Source organism: Hemicordylus capensis, chromosome 3 (genome assembly GCF_027244095.1).
Source record: "Hemicordylus capensis ecotype Gifberg chromosome 3, rHemCap1.1.pri, whole genome shotgun sequence".
NCBI lineage: Eukaryota > Metazoa > Chordata > Lepidosauria > Squamata > Cordylidae > Hemicordylus > Hemicordylus capensis.
The window spans coordinates 351194882-351219278 of record NC_069659.1 but is presented as its reverse complement, the minus strand read 5'-3'; the positions used below and the strand labels follow the sequence as shown (position 1 = coordinate 351219278).

The 24397-nt window shown below is 48.7% G+C and overlaps 1 protein-coding gene across 5 annotated transcripts in view; it reads left to right on the top strand.

Moving 5' to 3' along the window:
• The window catches only part of DVL3 (dishevelled segment polarity protein 3), a 65711-nt gene extending 41658 nt beyond the window's left edge, over window positions 1–24053 (top strand). The window contains exons 3-16 of one of the 5 annotated variants that reach the window (XM_053310296.1): window positions 2827–2948; window positions 3957–4063; window positions 4554–4689; window positions 8382–8475; window positions 8686–8755; window positions 10508–10647; window positions 12513–12589; window positions 13273–13340; window positions 13958–14008; window positions 14123–14200; window positions 15677–15808; window positions 17322–17489; window positions 17908–18120; window positions 19588–24053. In XM_053310296.1, coding sequence (XP_053166271.1) covers window positions 2827–2948; window positions 3957–4063; window positions 4554–4689; window positions 8382–8475; window positions 8686–8755; window positions 10508–10647; window positions 12513–12589; window positions 13273–13340; window positions 13958–14008; window positions 14123–14200; window positions 15677–15808; window positions 17322–17489; window positions 17908–18120; window positions 19588–20006 — 1875 coding nt within the window. In that variant the 3' untranslated portion in view covers window positions 20007–24053. Of the gene's footprint in view, window positions 1–2826; window positions 2949–3956; window positions 4064–4553; window positions 4690–8381; window positions 8476–8685; window positions 8756–10507; window positions 10648–12512; window positions 12590–13272; window positions 13341–13957; window positions 14009–14122; window positions 14273–15676; window positions 15809–17321; window positions 17490–17907; window positions 18121–19587 lie in introns of all 5 variants that reach the window. The other 4 variants (XM_053310294.1, XM_053310297.1, XM_053310295.1 and 1 more) reach the window with 4 other exon arrangements.
• Window positions 24054–24397: the final 344 nt, after the last annotated feature.

The following is a 24397-nucleotide window of genomic DNA, read 5'->3' as shown; positions in this document are numbered from 1 at the left end:
GCCCATGAGAGGTTTTTGGTGCCTGCTGAGGAACTGGGGGGCTGTTGTGCCTCTAGCTAGCCACAGGACATGGCTTTCGGGCCATGTCAGTTTAGTGGGTCACAAGTTGTGCAGCAGGCCTAATTTAGGGAGTGGCAGCTTGCATGCCTGGCTTTCCTGGGGAAGTTTCCATCTACTTATTTTCTCTTTCTTAGGCCAATCGCAAAGTGGCTATTGCCTTGCTTCAGATAATCACTTTTCAGTTTTCCAGTGTAAACAGATGAAAGGAATAGTCCAGGAGGTGATAGCCAGCCAGTTACGTAGTCATCAGCATAGAAATGTCTCTTGAGATAAGGGAGCTGAGCCAGTTTGGAGAGGTCTGTTTCTCCCGGACCTGAACCTCAGTGACATATTTCCTGAATGGGGAATAGTCCCATCAATGGTCTAACTGATTGAATCTGGCCCCCTCCACCTCACTTTTACATCAGTAACTCATGCAATAATAATGATGTTCCTCAGAGCATAGAAAACACTGGCCACACCTTAAATATCCCACCTGTTTGTCTCTTTCTCTCCTTCTCTTCTTGCTCACCTTGCCAGTTCAGTAATGTGCTTCTTGATTGCCCTGGGCTTCCACTGTAGTGGGCCCTCCTCCCCTGGACTTGCACACTCTGGAAGCCCACAGTAAGAAGGATCCAGGTGGGGGGAAATGCATTCTACTTGGTGTACCAAGACTTGATCTAATAGGTTGGGGTTTTTTAAAATTAAAATTGACAGAGCTCCTAGCCCATGTGGTTGTGAATGGGGGTAAGGAATTGCCCTAAAAATGGCTATGTCCCTTTCCCAAGCTATTAGAGCCAGTTGGATTCTTGATAAAGATTTGAGTGGCTAGATGCAAGATTTGCACACTGTTCTCTCTGTTTTTAGACAAGTACTCCAGCATACATACACCCAGCTCTGATTTCCCTTTTGTGTATCAGAGGCCCGATCCATCCTTCCCTTCCATGGCTTTATCAAAAGAGATTCCATATTCTGTGAAGTGAAGTGTGTGTGCCCTTTCTCTCTCTTTCCAGTTAGAATGAAGGATTCCGATATATTCGGATTTCCTAACTAGCATGGTTTGTTCTAGCTGCAGAATGTTTCTAGGCATAGCCTTTTGGCCTTTTAAGTACAGAATCCTAGACGGCCCTGCCTGAGGCCATTTGTTTGCTAGCAGGACAGCTGGACCCTCCAAGTTAGGAGTGGTCTCTTCTTGTATGCATTGTGCCTGTTGCCTCCCTATCCCTTGTGACTTTGGGAATTGTGTGTTTTTCTGGGGCCAGACAGTGAGGAGCTATTTCAGGAGCCTGGCTCTAATTTTAGGAGAGGGAGGAGGGGCAGGTTGAATCATCGTCTGTCCAGATGGCTCAAGGGCCAGGGGATTAACAGGGCTGTTACTGAGATCTTCCCTCAGAGAGAAGAATCCTGGCTTTGGGCATGTTGGTGGAAAGTGGGTAGATTCCCCAGGAAGTTCCTCCAGCCTGTTGCTAATGGGAAAACTGGCCCATCTACAAATACACACCTGGCTGTCCCTGGGTTATCTTGACACTCATTTTGGCTCCCATATTGGCTCCCTTGTAGTGAGGCTGGGGCTAATGTAGTCGTATTTGGCTAATGCCATCTTTGGCTGCATTAACAGAGACATAGTGTCCAGATCACAAGAAATAATAGTTCTACTCTATTATGCATGTGTCAGACCTCACTTGGAATACTGTGTCCAGTTCTCCCCGCCCCATTTGCTAAGCAGGGTCTGCCCTGGTTTGCATTTGAATGGGAGACTACATGTGTGAGCAGCACTGTAAGATATCCCCCTTAGGGGATGGGCTCTTCTGGAAAGAGCATTTGCCTGCTTGCATGCAGAAGGTTTCAAGTTCTCTCCCTGGCAGCATCTCCAAGATAGGGCTGAGAGAGACTCCTACCTGCAACCTTAGAGAAGCCACTGCCAGCCTGTGTAGGCAATACTGAGCGAGATGGTCTAACTCAGTATAAGTTAGTTTCCTATGTTCCTGTGTTCACTTTGAGGACATTGATAAATTGGAATGGGTTCAGAGGAGGATAAACAAGATGGTGAGGGCTCTGGGAACCAAGTCCTGCAAAGAACAGTTACAGTAGCTGGATATATTTAGAAGAGAAGATGAAGGGGAGATATTATAGTCATCTTCATGCATCTGAAGAGCTGTCACACAGAAGGAGGATCGGATTGGTCCTCTGCTGCTCCTGAGGGCAGGACTAGAACCAATGCTTTGAATGTGCAAGGAAGCAAATTTAAGCTAGATACAGGAAGAACGTCCTAAATGTAATTGCTGTTCGATAGCAGAACTGTCTGCCTCTCCCCATGGTGGGCTCTCCTTCTCTGGAACTTTCCAAGCAGAGGCTGGACAAACAACTGTCAGAACTGGCTATACCAAGTTCCTGCACTGAGCAAGAAGTTGGACTAGAAGGCCTCCAAGGTTCCTTCCAGCTCTGACATTTCATGATTCTATTTTTAGCACCCAAACCAGATTTTTGGCCTAACTTCTCTGAAGACAGAACTAGTAGTTGAGTGCTGTGGATTAATTTAGTGCCAGTTGAGGCTGGCCCTTGTTGAGGTGTCACACTCTGCTGTCAAAAATGGGATTTTAGGGAACTATATTGGTTCCCAGTGATGTCCTTGTTCGTTTTGGTGTCACTAAAAAGATTCATTGGTCTAACTAGTCCTGAAATGTTTTTGCAAGCTTTTAACCCTGATCTCTTCTTTCACACTTCAAAAATGGAAAATGTTCTTGTATATCCAGGCTGGTTTACCTTGTGCATCCCTTCTCTCTCCAGCTGGTGTCTGCTGAGGGGTCTCATTCGGACGCTGGGTCAGTCTGTGCTGACAATCAGCCAGAGCTGCCACCCTCCATTGAGCGTACTGGAGGTATCGGGGACTCCAGGCCTCCGTCTTTTCAGTAAGTTAAGGGGCGGGGGGAGCAGGGAGGTGCTGAGCAGAGGAAAAGTTGATCAGGTGCTTCGAAGGCAGTAGTCTCAATATTCGAATGTTCTCCAAGTTGAGAGGAGCCAGGACTTGAGTTGATGTATAAGTGGCGAGGATGGAAGTCCACACCAGAGCGTCCTGTTGAGTGGTTAGACTAATGGTTAGGCGGCCTAACCAGAGAGCTCCCATCATTGGATCAGCAAAAGAAACTGCAAGCAGCTGTCAGACCCGTCAGCCTGTTTTCTTCTTCAGTTTCCAAGTCTGACACCAGGAGGCCTTAGAAACACTGGGCTCCAGCTGCTACCCAACTGCCATCTACACCATTTCTGGAAGGGCCTTTAGCTTAGTGGTAGAGTGCATGCTTTGCATGCAGGAAACCCCAAATTCCCTTAGAATGAGCCATGGCATCCTTGGTTAAAAATGATCTTGGTTAACAGGTCTGGGAAAGATCCTTGCCTGAAACGTTGGAGGTAGGCCTGACACTCCTGGTAGCTTCATAAGATGTGTGTGGGTGCACCTGGATGACCTCTCCCAGCATTTTGGCAGAGTTCTAAGTAACTACTGGCTTCAAGCCTGGTCACCTTAAATGTGCAAAAAGAGCGTGTTTTATAGCCGTCTTTCTGCACTGTACCGTTTTGGAGGACAGGTTTTCGTATGTAAATGCATTCCCAAATTAAAAGATCTCCCTGTAGATGGAAAGGTAGCAGGCAGAAGGACCTTGGCTTTCTCCCTTAAATGTTAGGTTTTCATGTACTGAAGGGGAAGCTATGGGTTTTTAAAGTGGGAAAGTATACAAATATGCAGTCTCCATCCTAGAGTCTGAAGTAGGGCATTTTAGGACGGTGTGCATTTGGTGTGTTTGAAGTAGCCCCTAGTCCTTCGCCTAAACCTCAGGCTGTTTTGAGCAAATTTGGATGAAAGTTGGGCATGCACATATTGTATGTGCACACAGTTTTCTCTTATGTGAGTTTTTACTTTGCAGCCCCAACACTGGTGGAAGTCGGGAGAACCTGGACAATGAGACAGAGACTGACTCAGTGGTCTCAATACAGAGAGAACGGCCACGCAGGAAGGATGGGCCTGAGCATGGTAAGTTGCCCTACCCCCACCCTCCCGAGCTGAGCTGAACGTGGTGGAACCCTTCCCCTCTGACCCCTTGCCCTATAGCCTGTGCACTGGACTCTGCTAGGACCTGATTGGTTGGCTTAGAGAAGATCCTGTCAGTCAATCCCTGGCACCTTGATTCTTGACTCCCTTTCTTATCAGGCGTGACTAGGTAATTTCTGCTCGTATACAGGGTTACTTGATTAATCTATGGCTCATTCTAAGGGATTCTCCTAAAGATTACACAAACTGCTATAAAAGGCTAAGTCAACAATAACATGGTTCTCTACTGTGCACGCAGTCTAAACCTCTGATGCCCTTGTGGCAACAGAGTGTTGATTAATCTTTTGCAGCATTGCATAGGATAGTCCAGTCTGAGTGATGTATATGAAGGTCAGATAAGTTCTATCTCTGCTGGACTCCTGGAAAGTCATTCCTGTTGGTGCCCCCTTTGACGACTGTTCTTTTATTCTAGCGCCCAGGGTGAATGGGACAGCCAAGGGGGAACGGCGGCGAGACCTAGGTGGCTATGAGAGCTCCTCTACCCTCATGAGTAGTGAACTGGAGACGACCAGCTTCTTTGATTCCGATGAGGATGATTCCACCAGCAGGTAAGGGAGGGCACGTGGCTGGGAGAAAGTGGCTCTGTGTGCATGCACACTGGCCACTTCCGGTCCGACACTGGCCAGGGCGGCAAGGAGGTATGCTGCCATCCCATGCCAGCAGTTTTGATCATTCTCCCCACACCTCAGGTAAACACACAGACACCCGCCGAACTGGCCAATCGCCGGTTTGTGCACATCCCCCTACTGGAAGTTGCTCGTATTCTCAGGCATGTATCACACCTTGGCTGTGTGTGTGTGCTGATCATCGCTAGCTCACCACAAACTCGGGCACATGCTCATCTGCTCAGTTCAGGTCCTTGATGAGATGCCTGTCTGCTGCTGCCACAAGGGCTGGCCTGGCAACAGACCAGGGGACCACATGGGTGAGCAGTACCATCTTGGGGGCTGCAGTATGCCGTAATTTGCTGCTATTGTGGTTCTAGCAGTGGGACCATTTGTGTGGGCCTGGGAGTTGGTCAGTCACTCACAGGCCCTGGTCCCTCTCCATGGCTTTTGCTTGTTGGCTGGAGGGGGACATGGGAGGCAGGTGAAAGTGTCGCATCACCTCCCTGTGAGCAAAAGGAAAAGGACAAGAAGACCAGCTAAGCGGTTGTGCTAGCAGAGTTCCTGCTTTGTGTGCAGAGGGACCCAGCTCATTCAGACCCCACTGAGCCTTTCTCATTCAGAATTTTCCAGATCCCCAAGGAAGGGTTATTTCAGTTTCCTGGCTGGGGGTTGAGAGGATGGGGCTGAGGTTGCTGGGCATTTCTGCTAAGGTGATGAACACTCTTCTTGTTGACCAGGAGGACATCTACTGACAGGGTGCTTCAGAGAACCTGGGTGTGGTTCACTTGCTTGATGCCAAACCAGGCCCCTTCCTCTCTGAGGTTCCTGTTCTGTCCTTCCAGAAATTCCTCCAGGATGTTCTGGACCCCAATCAATGTTCCCTCTAATTGTTTTCATCTACATGCAGAATAGGTTTTGTTCCAGGCTGCAGTATCAAGGCAGTGTGTGCACACGTGCATTCAGAGTGGCGCCTTCCTGAATCAACCTGAGCAGGGCCTCAGATTCACTGAATGGACATTGAAAAACACAGCCTTGTGTGTGCATGTACATATGCATGCCTTAGAGGGAACACTGGCCATAAGCCCAACAGACTAGTTGTTGCAGATGCCCCATTAGGTGCCAAATCAAATCAAATCTTTATTGTTACGGTCATTCGACCAGTAAAACACAAAGTACAAAAGCTTTACATAAAAGCGAACTTGGTCAAATAAAGTAATAAACTGTTAAAACATAAAACAGAACCAAAACACCCGAGTTCATCCATTACATAAAACTGAGGGCTCCATGCATTATAATAATCTTAAATTTAATTCAATCCAACCCCATATCTTGCTTCTCAACATTTCTTATCCTAGTCTTATTAGCCAGAAAACAATACTTCGCCACGTTATAAGATACTACATCCCAATGGTCTGTCAAAAGTAATTTCAGATAGAACTACTCAGAATAACTGGGGTATGCTGTTAAAAAAGGACTTGTATATCTCTCCCGCAAAGTTCAATAAAACTGACAATTCAAGATAACATGGGCTGTTGACTCCACTTCCCCAGAACCACAAGGGCAGACACGCTCTTTATAGAGGATCTTACCGTACCTCCCCTCCCGGACCATTAGGTGCCAACCCCCTTGTCAGTTGTTTTCTTAGAATAGCCCCCTACTTATTCCCTCCTCTTGCCCATTGCTTCTCCATGTGGCAAATAAATGTAATGTTATGAACACGACTGGGACCCTGCTCTTTGAGTTCCTCAGGATGTGTCTGTTGTCTTCCTCTCTCTCAAGACACTCTATCTGTTGGCCGTCACCTCTGCCTGCAGGGTTTCTGAATTGGCAGCACTTTCAGACAGTCTGGCACTTTGTATCTTCCTCTTGAAAATCTTTATTTCAAGAAGACTCAGTCTTTTAGGAAATCCTCATATTTGTTTTTTACTTATGGGCTCAGAGGCAGGGTGCAAGCTGCCTCCAAAGCTTTCCTCTCCAGATATCTCAAGGTATGTGTTTCAGAGGTCTACGGAGCTTCTTGTAAGCCTCCACCTGGAATTATTCTTCCTCACTCCATTAGGGGAGCTTCTATCTCCTTGGCTATTTGCTCCAAAGCTTCTGCTGAAGAGATGTACAGAGCCATGACACGATGAGACAAACAGACTTTCACACAGCCTTTTTTAAAAAAAAGCCTGTTCCTCCTCTGAAGCAGCCTTTGGTGGAAGGATACTTCAGTACTTAATTAAGCCTTATGAAATGGACAGCCCTTCTCATTCAGAGCTTAGAGGTCAATGTTGGGAAACACTCCAGAGTCAAGGACCAGTGGGGAGTGTTAAATAGGGAGAATGCTCTTACCTGTTCTCCCAACAGTGTCCCAACACCCTCCCCTAGTTAGCTGTCTGGCAGTTTCCTGATCCTTTTACTCTCTCCTATAGTGGAAGACTGCCTGGGGTTAGGAGATTGTGTCAACAGAGACTGGCCTTCATTAGGAAGTGGGAGGTGTCTCCCAGCCCACATCTGGTCAAGTCTTTCTTTGAAGAACCTGCCTCCTGGTGGCCAGACCAGAGAGCACCCAGAGTCCTCCTACACCACTGTCAGATGAACCAGTAGGAGGATAAGTCACAGATAAGGCAATTTTCAAATGTGTGGATCTGCCATCTGCTACATTTTTGGAGAAAGACTGTGTGGTCCCTTTGGAGAAAGACAGTGGTTCTTTCCCTGACCCTCTTCATCCGGTTGCATGCAAGAAGCAATAAATACAATTTGTGTAATTTTTGTAGCTGGACTTCTAATTCACAAGCAAGCCTGTGTGAATATGGCAGGTGCAGGAAACAAAGGTTCATGGAATATGTGTATTGCCCAAGTTCTCAAATCAAATTTCAGGTGCACATGAATTCATCTAAGTAACCAGTCAAGGCATCCCATGGCCTGTTCAGTTTGACCTTGTCCCTAGAGGAATGCTAGGTGAATATTTAAGCTGTCAAACACAAGATGGTACTTCCTGCAAAATTCTTAAAATAAGGTTGTAAGGAGCCTAGTTAGTGGCACCTAAACATGGTGCCAGGAGAGACCTTGAAACTGACATGTGTTCTCTACCAAACATTCCCTGTCTTTGAAATGCAAATTTCTTGTCAGTGTGCTAGCTGCAATTACTTTCAGGGCTGAAACCGGATTTTCTGCATTAGACATACTGAGTTGCAATGAACCCGATTGAGCTACCAGAATCTCTTGCTCTTAGCCTCCACAATTCCTGCAGGTTTGACTGATCACAGTGCTTAGGGAAGGAATTTCTTCATAGGGTCACACTGCCACCACAGTGTGGAGTTCCTTCTCCTGCAGCATGTGGCTTGACTTGCTCCAGATTAGCTAAACCAGTATGTTTTGCTCTGGAAGTTTTATTTTGTAATGCCTCTGTTTCTCTGCCGATAGCTCCTGTGCTCTGCACAGTAGAGCTGATCTGGGTTTGGGGAAGCTGATGGACAGGACGGGCCTGTCTTTTTTCTTCAGAGGACTAGATGAGATGGCAGCTGGTTTCTTCCACCTCTGTTCCTAGTGTCCACAGTTAACATCATTTACCGATTCCTTCTTTTTTGGCTTTCTGTGCCCTTTCTGCTAGTAAGCTTGTGAATCTCACACTTGCACCCACCTCGTAGGTTCAGCAGCTCAACCGAGCAGAGCAGCGCTTCCCGCCTGATGAGAAGGCACAAGCGGCGTCGGCGGAAACAAAAGACACCACGGATTGAGAGGGTGAGACACCCAAGGAGGGATCTTGAGGCAAGGAAGATAGTCCAAGTCTCTTTGCAAATCTTAGGGCTGGGTTAAAATAGGCTGGGGTGGTGGTCGGGGGAAGCTTTTGTAGCCATTGCTGCCCCTGCCCTCTATCCCGTGGCTGGATCCAGAGTTGTGGGTAGTATGAAGATTGCATCTTGGGTCTCATTCTATCTCTTTGTGTTGCAGTCTTCGTCCTTCAGCAGCATCACAGATTCCACCATGTCATTGAACATAATCACCGTCACTCTCAACATGGGTGAGTACAGGTAGACGTTTGAAGCATCTTGGCCATTGACTGAGGTCCCTCATGGTCAGTATGGCACCTGGATGGAAGTGAGCAAGCAAGCGTTTTGCATGGGGCCAGAAAGAGCTGACTGTGCAGATGGGTTTGGGAAAAGGACCCAAGGAAAAGGATCATCATCCTCATTTACTGCTTAAAAGAAATGTTGTTCTTGCTTGCCAATAAGCAAGATAGCACAGAATTATTATCCCAAATATTTGCAGTATCCCAAATTTATTTTGTCTGGAAATTCCATAGTAGCAATCTGAAAAATGTGGATGATGAAGCGAAACATCTGAGGGCTCTTAAGTGTTGGAGAGGGGATGGGGCCATAGCTCAGTGCCAGAGCATGTACTTTGCATGTAGGAGGCCCCAGATTCAATCCCTGGCAGAAGGTCCAGGCAGGGCCGGAAAGACTCCTGCCTGGCACTTTGGAGTAGCCACTGCCAGTCAGTGTAGACAATACTGAGCTCGATGGACGAAGGGTCTGACTCAGTATGAGGCAGGTTCCTTTAGCTTTGTGGCAGAGCAACTTGCCTGCAGAAGGTCCCTCATCCAGTCTCCCCAATTTTCATTTTAAGCATCTTGAGGGGTAGGACTAGAAAAGACCCTGCTGAATCCTTGGAGAGACACTGCCTGTTAGAATAGCTGGTATTTGATGGAGCAATAGTCTGGTGGGATAAGGCAGTTTCACAGGAGAACAAGGGCAGGGAGTGGCCCAGTGGTGGTCTGGTGGTGGACAAGGTTCTCTGGAAGTGAGCAGGGCTGTTGCTGACTCTCTACTTCCGGCAGAATTTCTAGCCCCCATTCAGCTTGATAGCCTTGCATCTCAACATGGGCAGGGGCAAATGTTTGAAGTTTGATTATGAGCTCTATTCCTCACATCTGAGACAATGAAAACATGTTGTAGAGGACAGGCTTCAGTGTGGGCTCTCTAAAATCTCACATGAGCTTAAATGGTTTCAATATCCAAGAGTACCAACCACATACTCCTTCATCCTCGGAACCCAAACAGGTGGAGAAACATTATTTGTGTTTGACAGATCCCCCAAGGGGTTTGGTTTTTTTTAAAGGCGATTTGGTCCACTTTCTCTCCCTCTACTTAGAACTCCCAGCTCCAATATTTTGTCTGTTGAACCATATATCATGCTTGGGGACACTTACTCTGTGTAAGTAAGAACACCAGTGTTGTAACCCAAACTATGTAGATGTGGCACAGGTGTTTTGAGCTAATTGCACAGAATAAGAGTGCTTTGAAGAATATAGTTATGGATTTATTCCTCCTTCACCCCACCATTTCCTGTAAGGAGCTGGACTGGGTGAAGAATGCTGGAATTCCTGCCGTGATGGAGGAGGAGAATATGGGTGCAGAATAGCAGGAACTGGGATGGGACAGAGAGTGGGGGTAAGTGCAGTCATTCAATCCTCTTGTGCACTGAATGCTCAGCCAGTCCTACTTAGTTGCCTAAGGCTGGTTATGTGCTTCAGATCTAGCTTGGCAGCTGTGAGAAATTTATGGTGAGATTCACGGGGTTTTGCAGGAGCTGCCAGTCCCAGCTGTGAAGATTCCAAACTTAAGCTGTTATTAAGCAGGGACCAGTTTCTTAACTCTGGACCCCATTTTTTAAAACGGTTGCTATTCTTTTTTGCTAATGAATGAGCTGACTAAATGACTGATGCCATTAGCTGGGTGTTGGTCTAACTGCACGCACCCCTTCTTTTCTGCAGAGAAGTACAACTTCCTTGGCATCTCCATTGTTGGGCAGAGCAACGAGCGTGGTGATGGTGGCATCTACATTGGCTCCATCATGAAGGGTGGTGCTGTGGCCGCTGATGGAAGAATTGAACCAGGAGACATGTTGCTGCAGGTAATCTTCGTTTATTCTCAGAGCTGTGACAACAAGAGAGCCAGGTATACCTGTGGCCTTGCTTTCAATGGGAAAAGCCAAGCTCTGCTCGGGGTCTGTCTACTGAGTCAGCTATCCAGGGATGACCACTGGTGCTGCCACATGTGGAATACTGTGTCTAGTCTTGGTCACCCCATCTCAAAAAGGATATTGGAGAGCTGGGGAAAATACAGAAAAGCAAACAAAATATTCTAGGGATGGGGGCAACTTCCCAGTGAAGAGAGGCTGAGTGCCTGGTGCTTTTGTGGGGGTTCGTTCTAGCCTACAACTGCGGATAATGAAACCTTATGTAAATGGGAATTGGGGGATTAGGTTCTGGGGCCTGAACCTTAAAAAAACCCAAAAAACACCAAAAATACAGGGTAAAAGCAGAAATAAAGATAGAGCACAGCACTGTACCTTAGCCACCTCTGCTCTCTTGCTCTCCAGCTTCTCCAATACTGCGTAATCATGACATTTCTTCACCCCACTGTTGAAGTCCCCCACTGTTGAAGTATATATTGCCTGACTGCAGAAATGTGAAACTGCAAAGTGCTGAAATTGTGACTCAAACCTCCCTGTAGAGGTTTATAACATCTCTGTGCTGTGAAGAAATTGGAGAGAAATTGGAGAAAATCATTTAGTGAAATTGAGCAGCAGTAGATTCAGGACAGGACAAAATAAAGTACTTCTTCACACGACACACACCTTAATTAGCTGCCAAATGATGTGCTGATGGATTGAGCTTAGATGGCGTTTAAAGGAGATTCGTGGAGGAGATGTCCGTGGATGGCTGTTGGTGATGTGGAACCTCCATCTTCATCAGCAGTGTGCCACTAAATGCCAGTTGCTGGGGAGCAGCAGCAGGAGAGGGCAGTTGCCTTCCTTGTGGGGACTCCCAAAAAGCATCTGGCAGGCCACAGTGGAAAGGGGGATGCTAGGTCAGATGGGACTTTGATGTGATGTAGCAGGTCTTCTTCTTATGTTCTCCTAATCAGCCACTGTGCTCCTATTCAAGGGATACACTGAATTGAGTTGAAAGTGTGTTGACTGCCCCTAGTGAGACAGGTATTTCACTTTTGCTGGGAATCTGGGATGAGAGAGGAGATTGATAACTTTGAGAGGTGGAGTTCACAGTCCCCTAGAGGAGCACAGTGGCCCATGCGTTGCCAAAGAGAGGCAGGATGGTTGAAAAACCTGGGAGTGTCATTTATGTAAATAGTTATCCCAAGAATACAAGAGAATAAGAACCTCTGAATTTTGATGGTTTAGACTAGGCCTTAAAGACTGGGACCTTGTTTGCTGATAAGCCAGGACCAAACAGTGCTGATCTGTAGAACTGCTAAGCTACCTAGGTACTATAGCTCAGTGGCAGAGTGCTTGTTCTGCACACAGAAGGTCTCCGTTTCAATTCCAGGCATTGCCTTTTAAAAAGGATCTTGGGAGCAAGGCTATGATGATAAATGTTTACCTACCGCTCTTCAACCCAAGTTCTCCAAGTGCTTTACATAGAAAAATAAACAATACAGAAATAAGGATGGCTCCCTGTCCCCAAAGGGCTCACAATCTAAAAAGAAACATAAGGCAGAGACCAGCAACAGCCACTGGAGGGATGCTGTGCTGGGGCTGGAGAGGGCCAGTTGCTCTCCCCCTGCTAAGTATAAGAGAATCACCACTTTGTCTCTCTGCTCAGTTAGCAGGGGTAATACCTCCCTCTACTGGGAAGCCACTGCTATTCGGCACAGTGAACGCTGTGCTGCATGGGCCAGTGATCTGACAGGGTTTTAGGCAGCTTCATGTGTGATCTGTGCACACTTGTGGGGCTCATGCACTTACTGTCCTTGCAGGTGAATGATATCAACTTTGAGAACATGAGCAATGATGATGCTGTGCGAGTACTGAGGGAGATTGTGCACAAACCAGGGTAGGTGGCCCTACTTTCCTTCCTTCCTTTTCCCCTGCACCCTCGTGCCCAGTTCCATAGTTTTTCTCTGGTACTGAACACTCCCTAAATCCCCTCGCCTCTTGGTGTGCAGACTTGACTGTGGCCTTGCTTGGTGGCATCTGGGATTGCAAGCAAGCACTTGACTTGTATGCAGCACCCTCTGCACCGAGGTCCATCATGATATGCTCAGTGTGCAAACCAAGCCCAGCACAGAGTTCCTGGAGGGTAGCTGACTGTTGCAGGTCAGGAACGCACCTCTGCAAGGAGAGAGAGCCCAAGGATCCATGTCTGCTATATCAGCAAAGGGCAGAGTCACCATCCATTCCAGCCACACCACTTGGGTTTTGTGGTTTGGGGAAGTTGCTGATGCAGAATAATAGGCCCTCTGATCCTGATTCTTTGTTTCCCCTTCCTGTGGTATTAACATGCATGTGTTTAAAATGGCCCAAAGCAAATAACATCTTCTGATTAGTTTCCCTTGTTTTGTTCTGTGAGGATATCCCATTCATGAGCTTTAGGGAGGTCTGAGTCACACGCTGCCATTTTGTGGGGAGAGGGTTGTTTGGGGGTTTCTTCTTTTTGCTCTGTGAAGTCTGGAAATGCCACTCGATGAGCCAGGCTTGCGGGACTGCTTAGTAACCACCATTTTGTTTCTGCTGCAGGCCCATCACGCTGACTGTTGCCAAGTGTTGGGATCCCAGCCCCAGGGGCTGCTTCTCGCTACCCAGGAGTAAGTGGATTATGCAGTGGCTTGGCTCTCTTCTGCTTGTATGTTTGCATAGTGGCGGGTTGTGAGGGCCAGTCTATACAGTAGCAAATGGTAGTCTTTTCCTAGGTTGTATTATTCCAGGCTGCAGGCGTGGGCTTGCATGTTTGAATGCTGCCTTTTGGTGATGGAGGTGCACCCTCCTTGTAGCGAGGAAAGTGTCATGGCACTGAGGAGATCAGGCTGAACTCTCCTCCCTGCTAATTTTCTACATGTAGGAAGATTTTGGACACGATCTCTCACTTGCAGTCTGGAGTGATGTACTACTCCTGGAGAAACTTTACTACATCATTCAGAGGAATGTGTGAAATGGCTCTGAGTGACTGAGAAGAGCTGCGTCCTGAACCCTACTCTCTGTGACTCTCTAGGCTGCTGTCTCTTTCTGCCTCTCCTCTGTCTCCTGGTGCCTGATTCATCCTTTCCTTCCTCCTCACACCTGCGATGAGCCACCCAGTCAGCAGGCCAATTCCCCGCATGGAAACACGGCACTCTCCCTCTTCAGCCCAGCCCTATCTCCCACCCACAGGGAGCTCTCCCTCTGCACCCCCTCTTGCTGACCCTTCCTCTGTTTTCTCCCCCAGTTGCTCCCCAGCGGATCTGGGCTGGGCCAGACTCTCCATGCTCCGATCCGGGTGAGTCCCGGCTGACACTGGGGGAGGACAGGGCTGCCCAGAGGTGGTGGGTTGGGTGAGGGGGATGGCTTTTGAGGAGGGGGCTTCCTCATGTGTCATGTGTGTTCCCTTTAGGTGAGCCCATCCGACCCATTGACCCAGCAGCCTGGGTTTCCCACACTGCGGCGATGACCGGCACCTACCCAGCGTACGGTATGAGCCCATCCATGAGCACAATCACTTCCACCAGCTCCTCCATCACCAGCTCCATCCCAGAAACCGAACGTAAGTCCTTGTGCCTGTGTCTCCCCACTCCTGCTTGGCTTCCAGTCACCTGCACGCTGCACCTGATACGAGCAATACACGCACAGGGACTCAACTCCAGGGTGAGGGAGAGGAGGATGATCTGACCTTCCAAAAGGAGCACTCCCCCCGCCCCCCCCCCACCGCCATCAGTAGCGTGCTGCTTGGGTAGCGGTGTTTCTGTTGCCTTTTGCAAAGTATTTGGAATGCTTTAGGAGCTGGATAAAGGGAGACTAGAGGAGGGTGAGTTGGATGGAGGCAGCAGCCAGGGAGAAGGACCTTCTTGAAAGAGAGATTCAGCTGATCCTGGGTTAATGAGCTGTTCTGGCTTGTTTACCTGGAGAATGGGTGAATTGGGAGAGTTTCAACAAAGGAAGAGAACACTCTAAAAACTTATTTTTATATATCATATTTATATCCCACCCTTTCTCCAAGGAGCCTGGAGCAGTGTACATGGTTATGTCTATCCTCACAACAACCCTGTGAGGTAGGTTAGACTGAGAGATAGACTCACCTAGTGAGTTTTATGGCCAAGTAGGAATTTGATCTCCCTGGTAAGGTCTTGAGTTAGTGTCCTTGGACAGGTCATCACATAAAGTCACATCCGGGTGATATTTTGATATTCCAAGTTGGTTGGAGTGCTTCCTAGCAAGATAGCATGAGTTGTGAGTGGTTTGAGATAACGAACTGCATGTGGGGCTGAAAGGCCCAGGAATCCCTTGTTAACCAAGTTGCTGGTTGAAGTTGATAAACCCCAAGTCACAGCCCCTGAGCAATTTCAAGTAGCTTGCATTGTTCAAACAGATGCAGTGCTAGCTTTCTGCTCTGCAAGCGGAGGAGGAAGTTGCTAGATGTGGTGTTGGGGAAGGTAGAAATTCTTTTTGATCTGGAATAGAGCTCAAGATCTTGTTGAGGGCATACTGCGAGCCGGAAGTGATGTCAGGGAGAGCTGCCAGGCTGTGCTGGCCTCGGACTGGATTTTGGCCAGAGGCGGTATATGTTTGGTCTGGTGAGAAATCTGGAAGCCTTTGATGCTGCAGCATTATTGCAGTTAAGTGGGTCTATACATCATCAGTGACTGGACAGGAGATGACCGGAAGTCCCTCGTAAGGGAGTGTTTGACATGAGAATAAATTGTATGGTGACTAAGGCCGTGACAGGACTACAGTTGACTATTCTCAGGAATCAGGCATGCAGTAGCCTGAACATTGGAACCTAGAAGAGGCATCTGGGAGCTTTCAGTTGCTTAATTTCAAGGCTCATAGGGTGTGCCTGTGATGTATTGTTCCCTGACCCCCATCCCCTCTCTGTGTGGCACCTCCATGTGTTCCTCTGCCTTTCCGTCCCCTCTCATCTCTGCCTCCCTTCCCTCCGTCCAACCCGCAGGCCTCGATGACTTTCACCTGTCCATCCACAGCGACATGGCCACTATAGTCAAAGCCATGGCCTCCCCAGAGTCGGGCCTGGAGGTGCGTGACCGCATGTGGCTGAAGATCACCATCCCCAACGCTTTCATTGGTAAGATTCCCACTGGGGGGACGCAAGGAGCTGATGAAGGGAGCGTCACTTGTTTCGGATGTCTGTCAAGAAGATACCCTCTTAGCCCGTAGTTTAGATAAATGATACCTGTCCTCCCCACAAAGTTAAGCAGCCAAGGGTAGTATCTGAAAAAAATGCTAACCCTCCTGATTAGGGAGGGAAATAAGAATAAATGATTGTACTTGGCATTTATGAAGTGTTTATTGTGCATTATTTTGGTAAACAGTCGAGTAAATTAGGCCAGATGATTATGCCCATACTATGGGTGGGACTGGGAGGTTTAGACTGAGAAAATAGTAACTAGTCTGGAGTAAGTTTAGGACTTCCTGGTTCACTCTTAGCCACTGTACTACCCTGGTTTGATAAATGAGATGTTGTTGAACGAGGCAGGGGTGGCACTTGAGTGTTGCCTGTATAAGTTGCCACTCATTCATTATTTTGGGACATCTCCCCTCACTCCAGCAGTGTATCCTTACTGTCATTTCACACCCGCCGCCCCTTTAATGTCACAGAGCTCTGATTCTGCGGATTATCAAAGATCATGTGGGTTTAGAACCAGCATGAATCATGCAAGTTGCATACGTTTAGCCCAAATAGGGCTGAGGGCGAAAGTAAGAGCTTTGCTTTGCCGTGTCCAAAGCCAAATAATGCATTCCATCCCTCTGGTGCAATGCAGAGACAGCCACTTCCACTGCCGGTCTCTGTGTAGTGCTGTGCACTTCTGGGGTGTGTGGTTGGGTGGTGGGGCTCTCTTACGGGAAGCAGAGTCCTGGGCATGGTGGGAGGTGTGCACGGAAAGCACTGGAAAGGGTAATCCTTTCCCCATATGGTGTTTAAAAGGACGATGTTTCCCAGTACTCTCTGCACACATCTTCCTGTAAATAAGCCCCACTCCACTGGAAGCATGCAATATTGCATGGAGATGCCTGCATTGAGAGCAGTTGCTCATTTCCAGTGCACATTATTTAACTGAAATGCCTGTGAAATGCCTTTCGCTTCCTATTTACAAGTTGTAAAAATGACCAGGCCATTTGGTGCAAAACGTGGTAAGGCATGGAACTGAGGGTGATATCATACAGACAGCCATGACTGTGGTTCTCCTGGTAGCTGATGGTCTCCGGCTTTCCACCCATAATGCTCTGTGAATTACATTACATCATCATGATCTGAGAGGAATTGTGGGTTTAAAAAAAAGTTGGCCACCAGTAGTGCCACAATTTTTTTTTAACCGACAGTTTGCCTCAGCAATGCAATGTGCTGAAGTGATGTCATTCAAGGCACATTGTGGGGATGGAAATAGGGCGGGGCACAGCTGCTGTGACAATAGGAGAAAAAGATGGGCGAAATGACCCAAGAGGTCGTCTTGGGCTAGCCCAGCTCCCAAGACCTCCTCTACCTCTGAGTTATCCTTCCCTCTTAGCAGAATCACCTTCTGTCTCGTCTCACCCCTGCCAATTCTCAATTTCTCCCTGTTGCTGCTGTCTCTTGACAGGATCAGATGTAGTGGATTGGCTTTACCATCATGTGGAAGGCTTCACGGACCGCCGAGAATCCCGCAAGTACGCCAGCAATCTACTGAAGGCCGGTTACATCCGACACACCGTCAACAAGATCACCTTCTCGGAGCAGTGCTACTATATTTTTGGCGACCTCTGTGGCAGTAAGGCCCCTTGGTTGTTGCTTGCTGGGGAGGGCAGGGCGGATGATGAGTAGAAAGAAAGGTCTGCAGGCCCCCTTGGTATGCAGTGGTGGTGGTGCTTGCAGGCTTTCATGTGACAGTCTGTTGTCCTGGTTGGGTAGAAGTAGGAGGACATTGCCAAGATGACTAAGGTGGTTTGCTGAACCTTGAGACTCCCTTCTGCATTGGCCTGTGGCAACCTAGCAAAGCATTTCTTCTCTGTGGAGAACTGTAATTTCCAACTCTTCTTGGCGGAGGTGGGTGGGTGGGCATCTCTTCCACCACCCTACTTTCTAGTCCCCCATTTGATTGGTAAGGGATGAGGATAAGGCAGCATTGTTTCACCTGCATATAACTATCCTTGGTCTAATCCTTTGCCCCTTCTCTCTCCCTTTTGCAGACATGGCCAACTTGTCTTTGCACGACCACGACGGGTCCAGTGGTGCCTCTGATCAGGACACGTTAGCTCCGTTACCCCACCCAGGAGCTGCCCCGTGGCCCATGGCCTTTCCGTACCAGTACCCTCCACCTCACCCATACAACCCCCATCCAGGATTTCCTGATCCAGGCTACAGCTACGGAGGGGGTAGTGCTGGCAGCCAGCACAGCGAAGGTAAATGTGTACTTGGTCGGCCGTGGACAGAACTTCTCTTGCGCTGTACAATAAACAGATTTGGCAGTCGGTTTGGCCTGTTGCATTTGAACAGTTGTGTCTTCTCCAAGGAGCACTTTTGCTTCTGCCCAATGAACTTGAGACTTTATTGTGGAGGATTTGACTTCTGAAGAGTCAGATACAAACCATAGTTAGGGTCAAAACCTAGTATGCTCGAATCCATGCTTGCTTGGTTGTGATCCTCTTCCAGCCCCTCATGATCAAGGCCTTCATTAAAGGTGAAGGTCCCTTTAATGACCCACCCCAAGATTGTGAGAACTGCTTAGAACAGGGGTTCTCAACCTTAGGTCTCCAGATGATGTTGGACTACAACTCCCATCATACTCTGCTCCGATGGCTTTTGTCAGTTGGGGCTGGGGGTGATGGGAGTTGTAGTCAAACAACATCTGGAGACCAAAGGATGAGAACCCCTGGCTTTAACCATCCCTTTGAAGGAGTATAGGACAGATAGACCTGCTGGTTGAATGGTGTAAGAATGGACTTGCTGGGTCACATCAAGACCTTCTAAATCCCATGTTCTGTTTCCTCAGTGGCCAGCCAGATGCTTCTGAGAAGTCCACAGACAGGGACTCTTCCCTATTGTTTGTCCCCAGCAACTGATAGAATACCTTGGAACATGGAGGTTCTGTTTTGCTCCCCTGCCCAGTAGCCCTGCTTATGCACAGAAGAATGTGCCTGCTCTCTTGTTTTGTTTTTGACACTCATGAACATGTGCACCTGCCTTCTGTTACCTCCAGTCTTGCATGACCTTTCCACACTCTGCTAGTGGAAGGGCCAACATATCATTCTAAGGCAGCTTTGGTCCTCTGCAGATGTTGGAGTACAGCTGCCATAATCCCTGATGGTTGGCCAGTGTGGCTGGGGAAGATGAGGATTGTAGTCCAAAAGCAGGTGAAGGGCCCAAGTTGTGCAACCCTGCTGTAGGAGAGCCCAGGATGTTCTGGCTCCCTCTGTTGTTTTCTAAACCCTTTGATCCAAGCAGCAGCCTTGGCTGCCCGGCCTGTGTACACATGCCTGTGACCTTATGTAAGGCAAATAGAAGTTAGTGGGAACTTTCCAGGGGCTGGATGAGAATGGGAAGGGCTTGATCTACACCCAGGATTTTTTTTAAAGAACAGGCAGACCCTGTCCGGTGGGTTTCTCCATGACTTTTGCCAAATGGAACCTTTGTGGGTTTGGGGGAGATGGGGGCTGTTGCCATCTTGTGTGCTTCTGGAGACGTCTGGTTGGCCACTGTTGGAAATGGAATGCCAGACAAGATGGGCTCTGACCTGATCCAGGAATGTAGTTCTTAACATTTGAGAGTCTTCATACATTCTCTAGTAGTGAGCCTAGTCCTCCCCCCCCCCCCAGGAGCTGCCCCGGAATATCCCCTAACCCTCTTCTCCATTTCTGCTCCCCGTGCAGGAAGTCGGAGCAGTGGCTCAAACCGCAGCGGCAGCGAGAGGAGGAAGGAGCGGGAGCCCAAGGCTGGGGAGTCCAAGTCGGGCGGCAGTGGCAGCGAGTCGGACCACACCAGCCGCAGCAGCATGCGGCGGGAGCGCGCCGCCAGCGAGCGTTCGGTGCCGGCCAGCCAACGCAGCCACCACTCGCTGGCCCACAGCATCCGCAGCCACCACAGCCAGCAGTCGTATGGGCCGCCAGGCCTCCCGCCTCTCTACAGCCCTCCCATGCTCCTGATGCCTCCGCCACCTTCCGCCATGGGACCCCCGGGGGCCCCCCCTGGCCGAGACCTGGCCTCTGTGCCACCTGAACTGACGGCCAGTAGACAGTCATTCCGAATGGCCATGGGCAACCCCAGTGAGTTCTTTGTGGATGTAATGTGAACCGCCGTCCCTCCCTCCGCCCTTGCCTGTCTGCTGCCCTCCGTCGGTTTGCCTCCTAGGAACGGTCCAGCCTTATTCTGTGCGGGATTTTTTTTTTTTTTTGCCTTGATAACTACGAAAAGGGAAAACCAATAAACGGAACTTAACCTTTTGATTCTAATCCCTGCCTGCGAGTGGGCCCGGCAGCCTCTCCCCACCACCCCTGGACATGACTGCAGAGGCAAGTCTCCCTGCTTGTGCCAACCCCCTAACCCTCTCTCTAACCGATTAATCTGCATCTGCCTGGGGCCTCTGCTGCTCGCCTGTGTTTTCCGTGTCCGCTCACGTCTCCTGCCCTAAACACGTGCCCTCTTTCTTCTCGCCCCTTTTTGTGTTCCTTTCTGTCGAGCAGCCAAGAATTACGGGGTGTTTGACTTCCTTTGAGCGGGCCGCCCACGGCGGGGAGAGCAGCAGCAGCGCGCTGTGGTGGTGGTCTGGCTCTCCCTGGCAGAGGAAGACGCAGAGCCCTACGGGCAGCCTCTTGGGCCCGTGTGGGGGCTGAAGATGGCTTCTTTCCCTACAGGTGGAAGATGCCCCACCTTTATCCATAACCCCCGGAGGGGAGCAGGGCTACGGTCCAGCTGTGTCCGTCTTCAGGCTGATACATGTAGCAATTCGCTGGCCACTGGTATGAGGCTGTGAGGTGAAGATGAGCCCCCACCTTTACTCTCTAGTGCAGTGCCTCTCGAACTGTGACGAGGTACAGAAAGCTGCCGGGGAGGCTCACGCTCCTCTTTGATTCTTGGCCACCCCAGATCTGGACTGGGGCCAAAAGTGAGTGCGCCAGCCCTTGTTTCTGTTGGCAGGAGGGCAGTGAGCATATGGTGCCACTTCCTGAAGGTAGCAAAGGTACAGTGGCTGTCCCCTCCTCATCCTCCTGCTCCTGGAAAGGGCTTCCTAATAATAATCTGTATTGCCCCAGGGTAAATACAAAGGATCTCCCGCTCTCCAAGGCAGAGTTTTTCTACACCACTGCTGGTAATTAATTGCCAACTTGCTGTCCCTCTTCTTTTCACATCTATGTATGTCAAAGTTTATAAACTTCTGCCTCTTTAGTTCCAGACTATAAAACCCAAGCACTATATGCATGGGTGCTTCCTCATCCCCTTCATCTTCTCGTCATAACTTTTAACTCTGAGTGAGTGAGTGAGTGAGTGAGTGAAGAACAATTATGCCCGAATTACCTAATAATGTCTGTGGCATATAGATGTTGGTGCAGTGCCTTCTTCCAGGTGGTTGAGTACCTTTTGGAAGAGTACACTGTGTTCCTTGCGTTCTGGGTTGATTCAAGGAACCTTGGAAGAGCTGCAAAGTCAGTTTCTAGGCCTCCATGGCTGTGGAGATAAGCTGGAAAGATGATTGCTTAGTGGTGGAGCCCTGCTTTCTGTGCAGAAGGTCCCAGGTGGGATGCCTGGCTTTTGCACGTAGACTGGGAAAGACTCCTGCCTGAAACTTTGGGGAGCTGTTGACAAGTCATTGCAGACAACAGTGATCTAGATGACCCAAGAACCCGAGGCAGTAGAAGGCAGCTTCAGAAGTTTCTGTGACATTAGCCCTATCCACATGTGATGTTCAGCACAGGTACAATGAGTGTACAGAGGTACAGGTCTATACACAGGTACAGTTACTCACATGTTTTGTTGAAACCAGGTACAGCAGTGCACTTCCTTTCTGTACTATGCATTTGAGCGGCCTGTGCCGGGGTTCACTTCTAAAAGAAACACAGGTACAGTAATTCACACAAAAACATGTGCAAATGTACAGGCATCTGTACACTCATACAATATGATGTCTGAATAGGGCTAGAATATAAGGACACTCAACAAAGTGTCCTTATATTATAAAGGAAGACTTTCCTGCCTTGGTTTTCATGAGGTCAGAGAGACCTCCAAAATATTCCCTACACCATGAGTAGGAGCAACAGAATAAATGAAGCAAGATAAGGGAAATCATCCAAATGGTTGGCTTAATGTACGTCCTTTGTAAGGTTGCGGAATTAACCCTCTTGCAGCACCAAGCTCCAGTGATGCCTGTTCGTTTACACAGTCCTGCTCACTACCAAGCTTGCACACAGTCAAGAGGTGTACTCCATTCCTTGTCATGCAAAATTGCCAGTTCTGTAACTTGTCGGATGTTCATTTAATGGAGGAATGGCCATCTGTTTCCTTCCCTCTCCCTCTCTCCTCCGATATCTTCTAAAGCAAGCTGTGACTCATGCAATCTTTCCCTCTTTCCTTTTGATTTGGTTGCCTGTCAGCTGAGGACAAATGGGGGAATGGCCAGGGTGGTCCTCCAGTAACTACTTCCAGGGAGCCCTGTTAAGATCAGGTTTATCCAGAAGATGTTCACATTAGGCTGGAGCCAAACTCCAGGTCAGACCAGCACACAGCATAGCAGCCATCCTGTCAAATGGCTGCTGGGTGGGTGTTCCTTAACTATGTCTTTTATGATTTGGGTTCTCACTCCTGCTGTCCCCAAACTCTTAATGAACCCCAATGTACCAAAGGGAAAGGGTGAGCAGAGTGTGTAGAGAAATTTCTGCTCAGATGCACGTGTGTGGGTTCTCGTTCTCTCTCATTCCCTCTCTCCTCTTCTGCTCTTCTCATCTGTTACTTTATTCTGGCTCCCCACATCCCCACCTTGTTTTTCTCTGTGAATGAAAGAGCAGCCAGAGTTTGGACTCTGAGATCAGCAGCTCTGGGGCAGTACTGCTCTGCTGAAAGTACTTGTTTCCATGGGGACATTGTACTTGCCTAGAATGGAGGTGGTTCTCTGGAAATCTGCATTGCTGTAATCATGCCACGGTGTGTAGACTGGCATCAAACATGAAGCCTTGTAATTTATCAGACTGCTGAGAATGTTTAGTTCTCCAAACATTTCCAGCCATTAGGCTTGCAGGGTGGGGGTGGGGATTGGCCATGCTTGCGAAGTCATTGAAAACACTTGAGGGAGGTTTCCCTGCGGGCCAGGACCATCTTCCCTCTCTCTCTCCCTCTCCCAGCCTGTGCCCTCTTTAGTCGCTCATACACATAGATAGGAAATGGTGCAATTATGCAGTATTGCAAAGCACGTATACATGCACACACGTATGATCTTGCCATCTGTGACCACATGCAGCATTACATTTCCCATACAGAAGTGACTTCATATAGGAATATCGGCTTGCGTGAGGCAGTCCCTGTTGTTGCAGCATTGGGGGGCTGTTCAGCGATGAATTTCCCACCTCTTGACTGTAGCACCCTGACCCAGTCCCAGCATGAACAACATTTGCCACATTCTTTCTCGGAATAGTTAAACATCCCAGGTTTTTGCACTCCCTGGCAAGGAGTTGGTCAGGGCCAATGGCCTCTCCCAGCTGAACAAGGGCTGTGCAGGAGATATTAGACGGTACTCTCCCTCCTGCCTTTGATCAGACTCTGTCCTGCTGCCCTGGCGTGGGCACTCTGCCATGCTGCAGTTGCTCTCTGTACCAGTGTCAGCTGCCATGTTTGGAGGCTCTTGTGCTTGTGGGTTTTGTTCTGAAGAGACTGAAGTGTATCTTCCTTCCCACTTCCAGCCCAGCATCCCACTTGCTTTCCCTGTTTGCCAGTCCTCTTATCCCAGTGGTGCTATCACTTCTCATACTCCTAAATTGCTACCCTGCCATGGTCTGCTGCCTTGTCTGCTCTCTTGAACTGTCACATCTGCCAGCTGGCCCTGCTCCTTTCTGGCATTAGCCTTTCTTTCAGGCTGCTCCTCAGAAGCTCAGTATCTCATTGTCAGTCCCTTCCACGGCCTCCTGGTGCTATTTCACCATCTTGCCTCCTCTCCTATTCTCGTGTGTCCCTTTCCTGTCCTTCCAGTGTGATGGTGGCATCTTGTTTTTCTTCCTGTTCTCCTTCCACTTTGGTGCTATCTTCTCTTATCATACATATTCTCCTCTCCCTCTCCCCACACCCTTTGAGGTTTTTATATACATTGAAACCATCCTACTTGTTTTTATTTATAAAATAGTTTTATTAGACTCCATGTTGTCTGTGTGTGCCTTATTTTCTTCATTTTCCAAAAGGTTTGATGCATCTGATTTGGGAAACTGAGTGTGAAACTGAGGGAAGAGAGCTGGTCTTGTAGCAAGCATGACTTGTTCCCTTAACTAACCAGGGTCCACCCCGGTTGCATATGAAAGGGAGACCACATGTAGCACTGCAAGGTAGAGACCACATCTAGCACTGCAAGATGCACTGGGAAGAGCATCTAGGTTCCAAGTTCCCTCCCTGGCATCTCCAAGATAGAGCTGAGAGAGAATTCTGCCTGCAACCTTGGAGAAGCTGCTGCCAGTCTGTGTAGACAATACTGAGCGAGATAGACCAGTG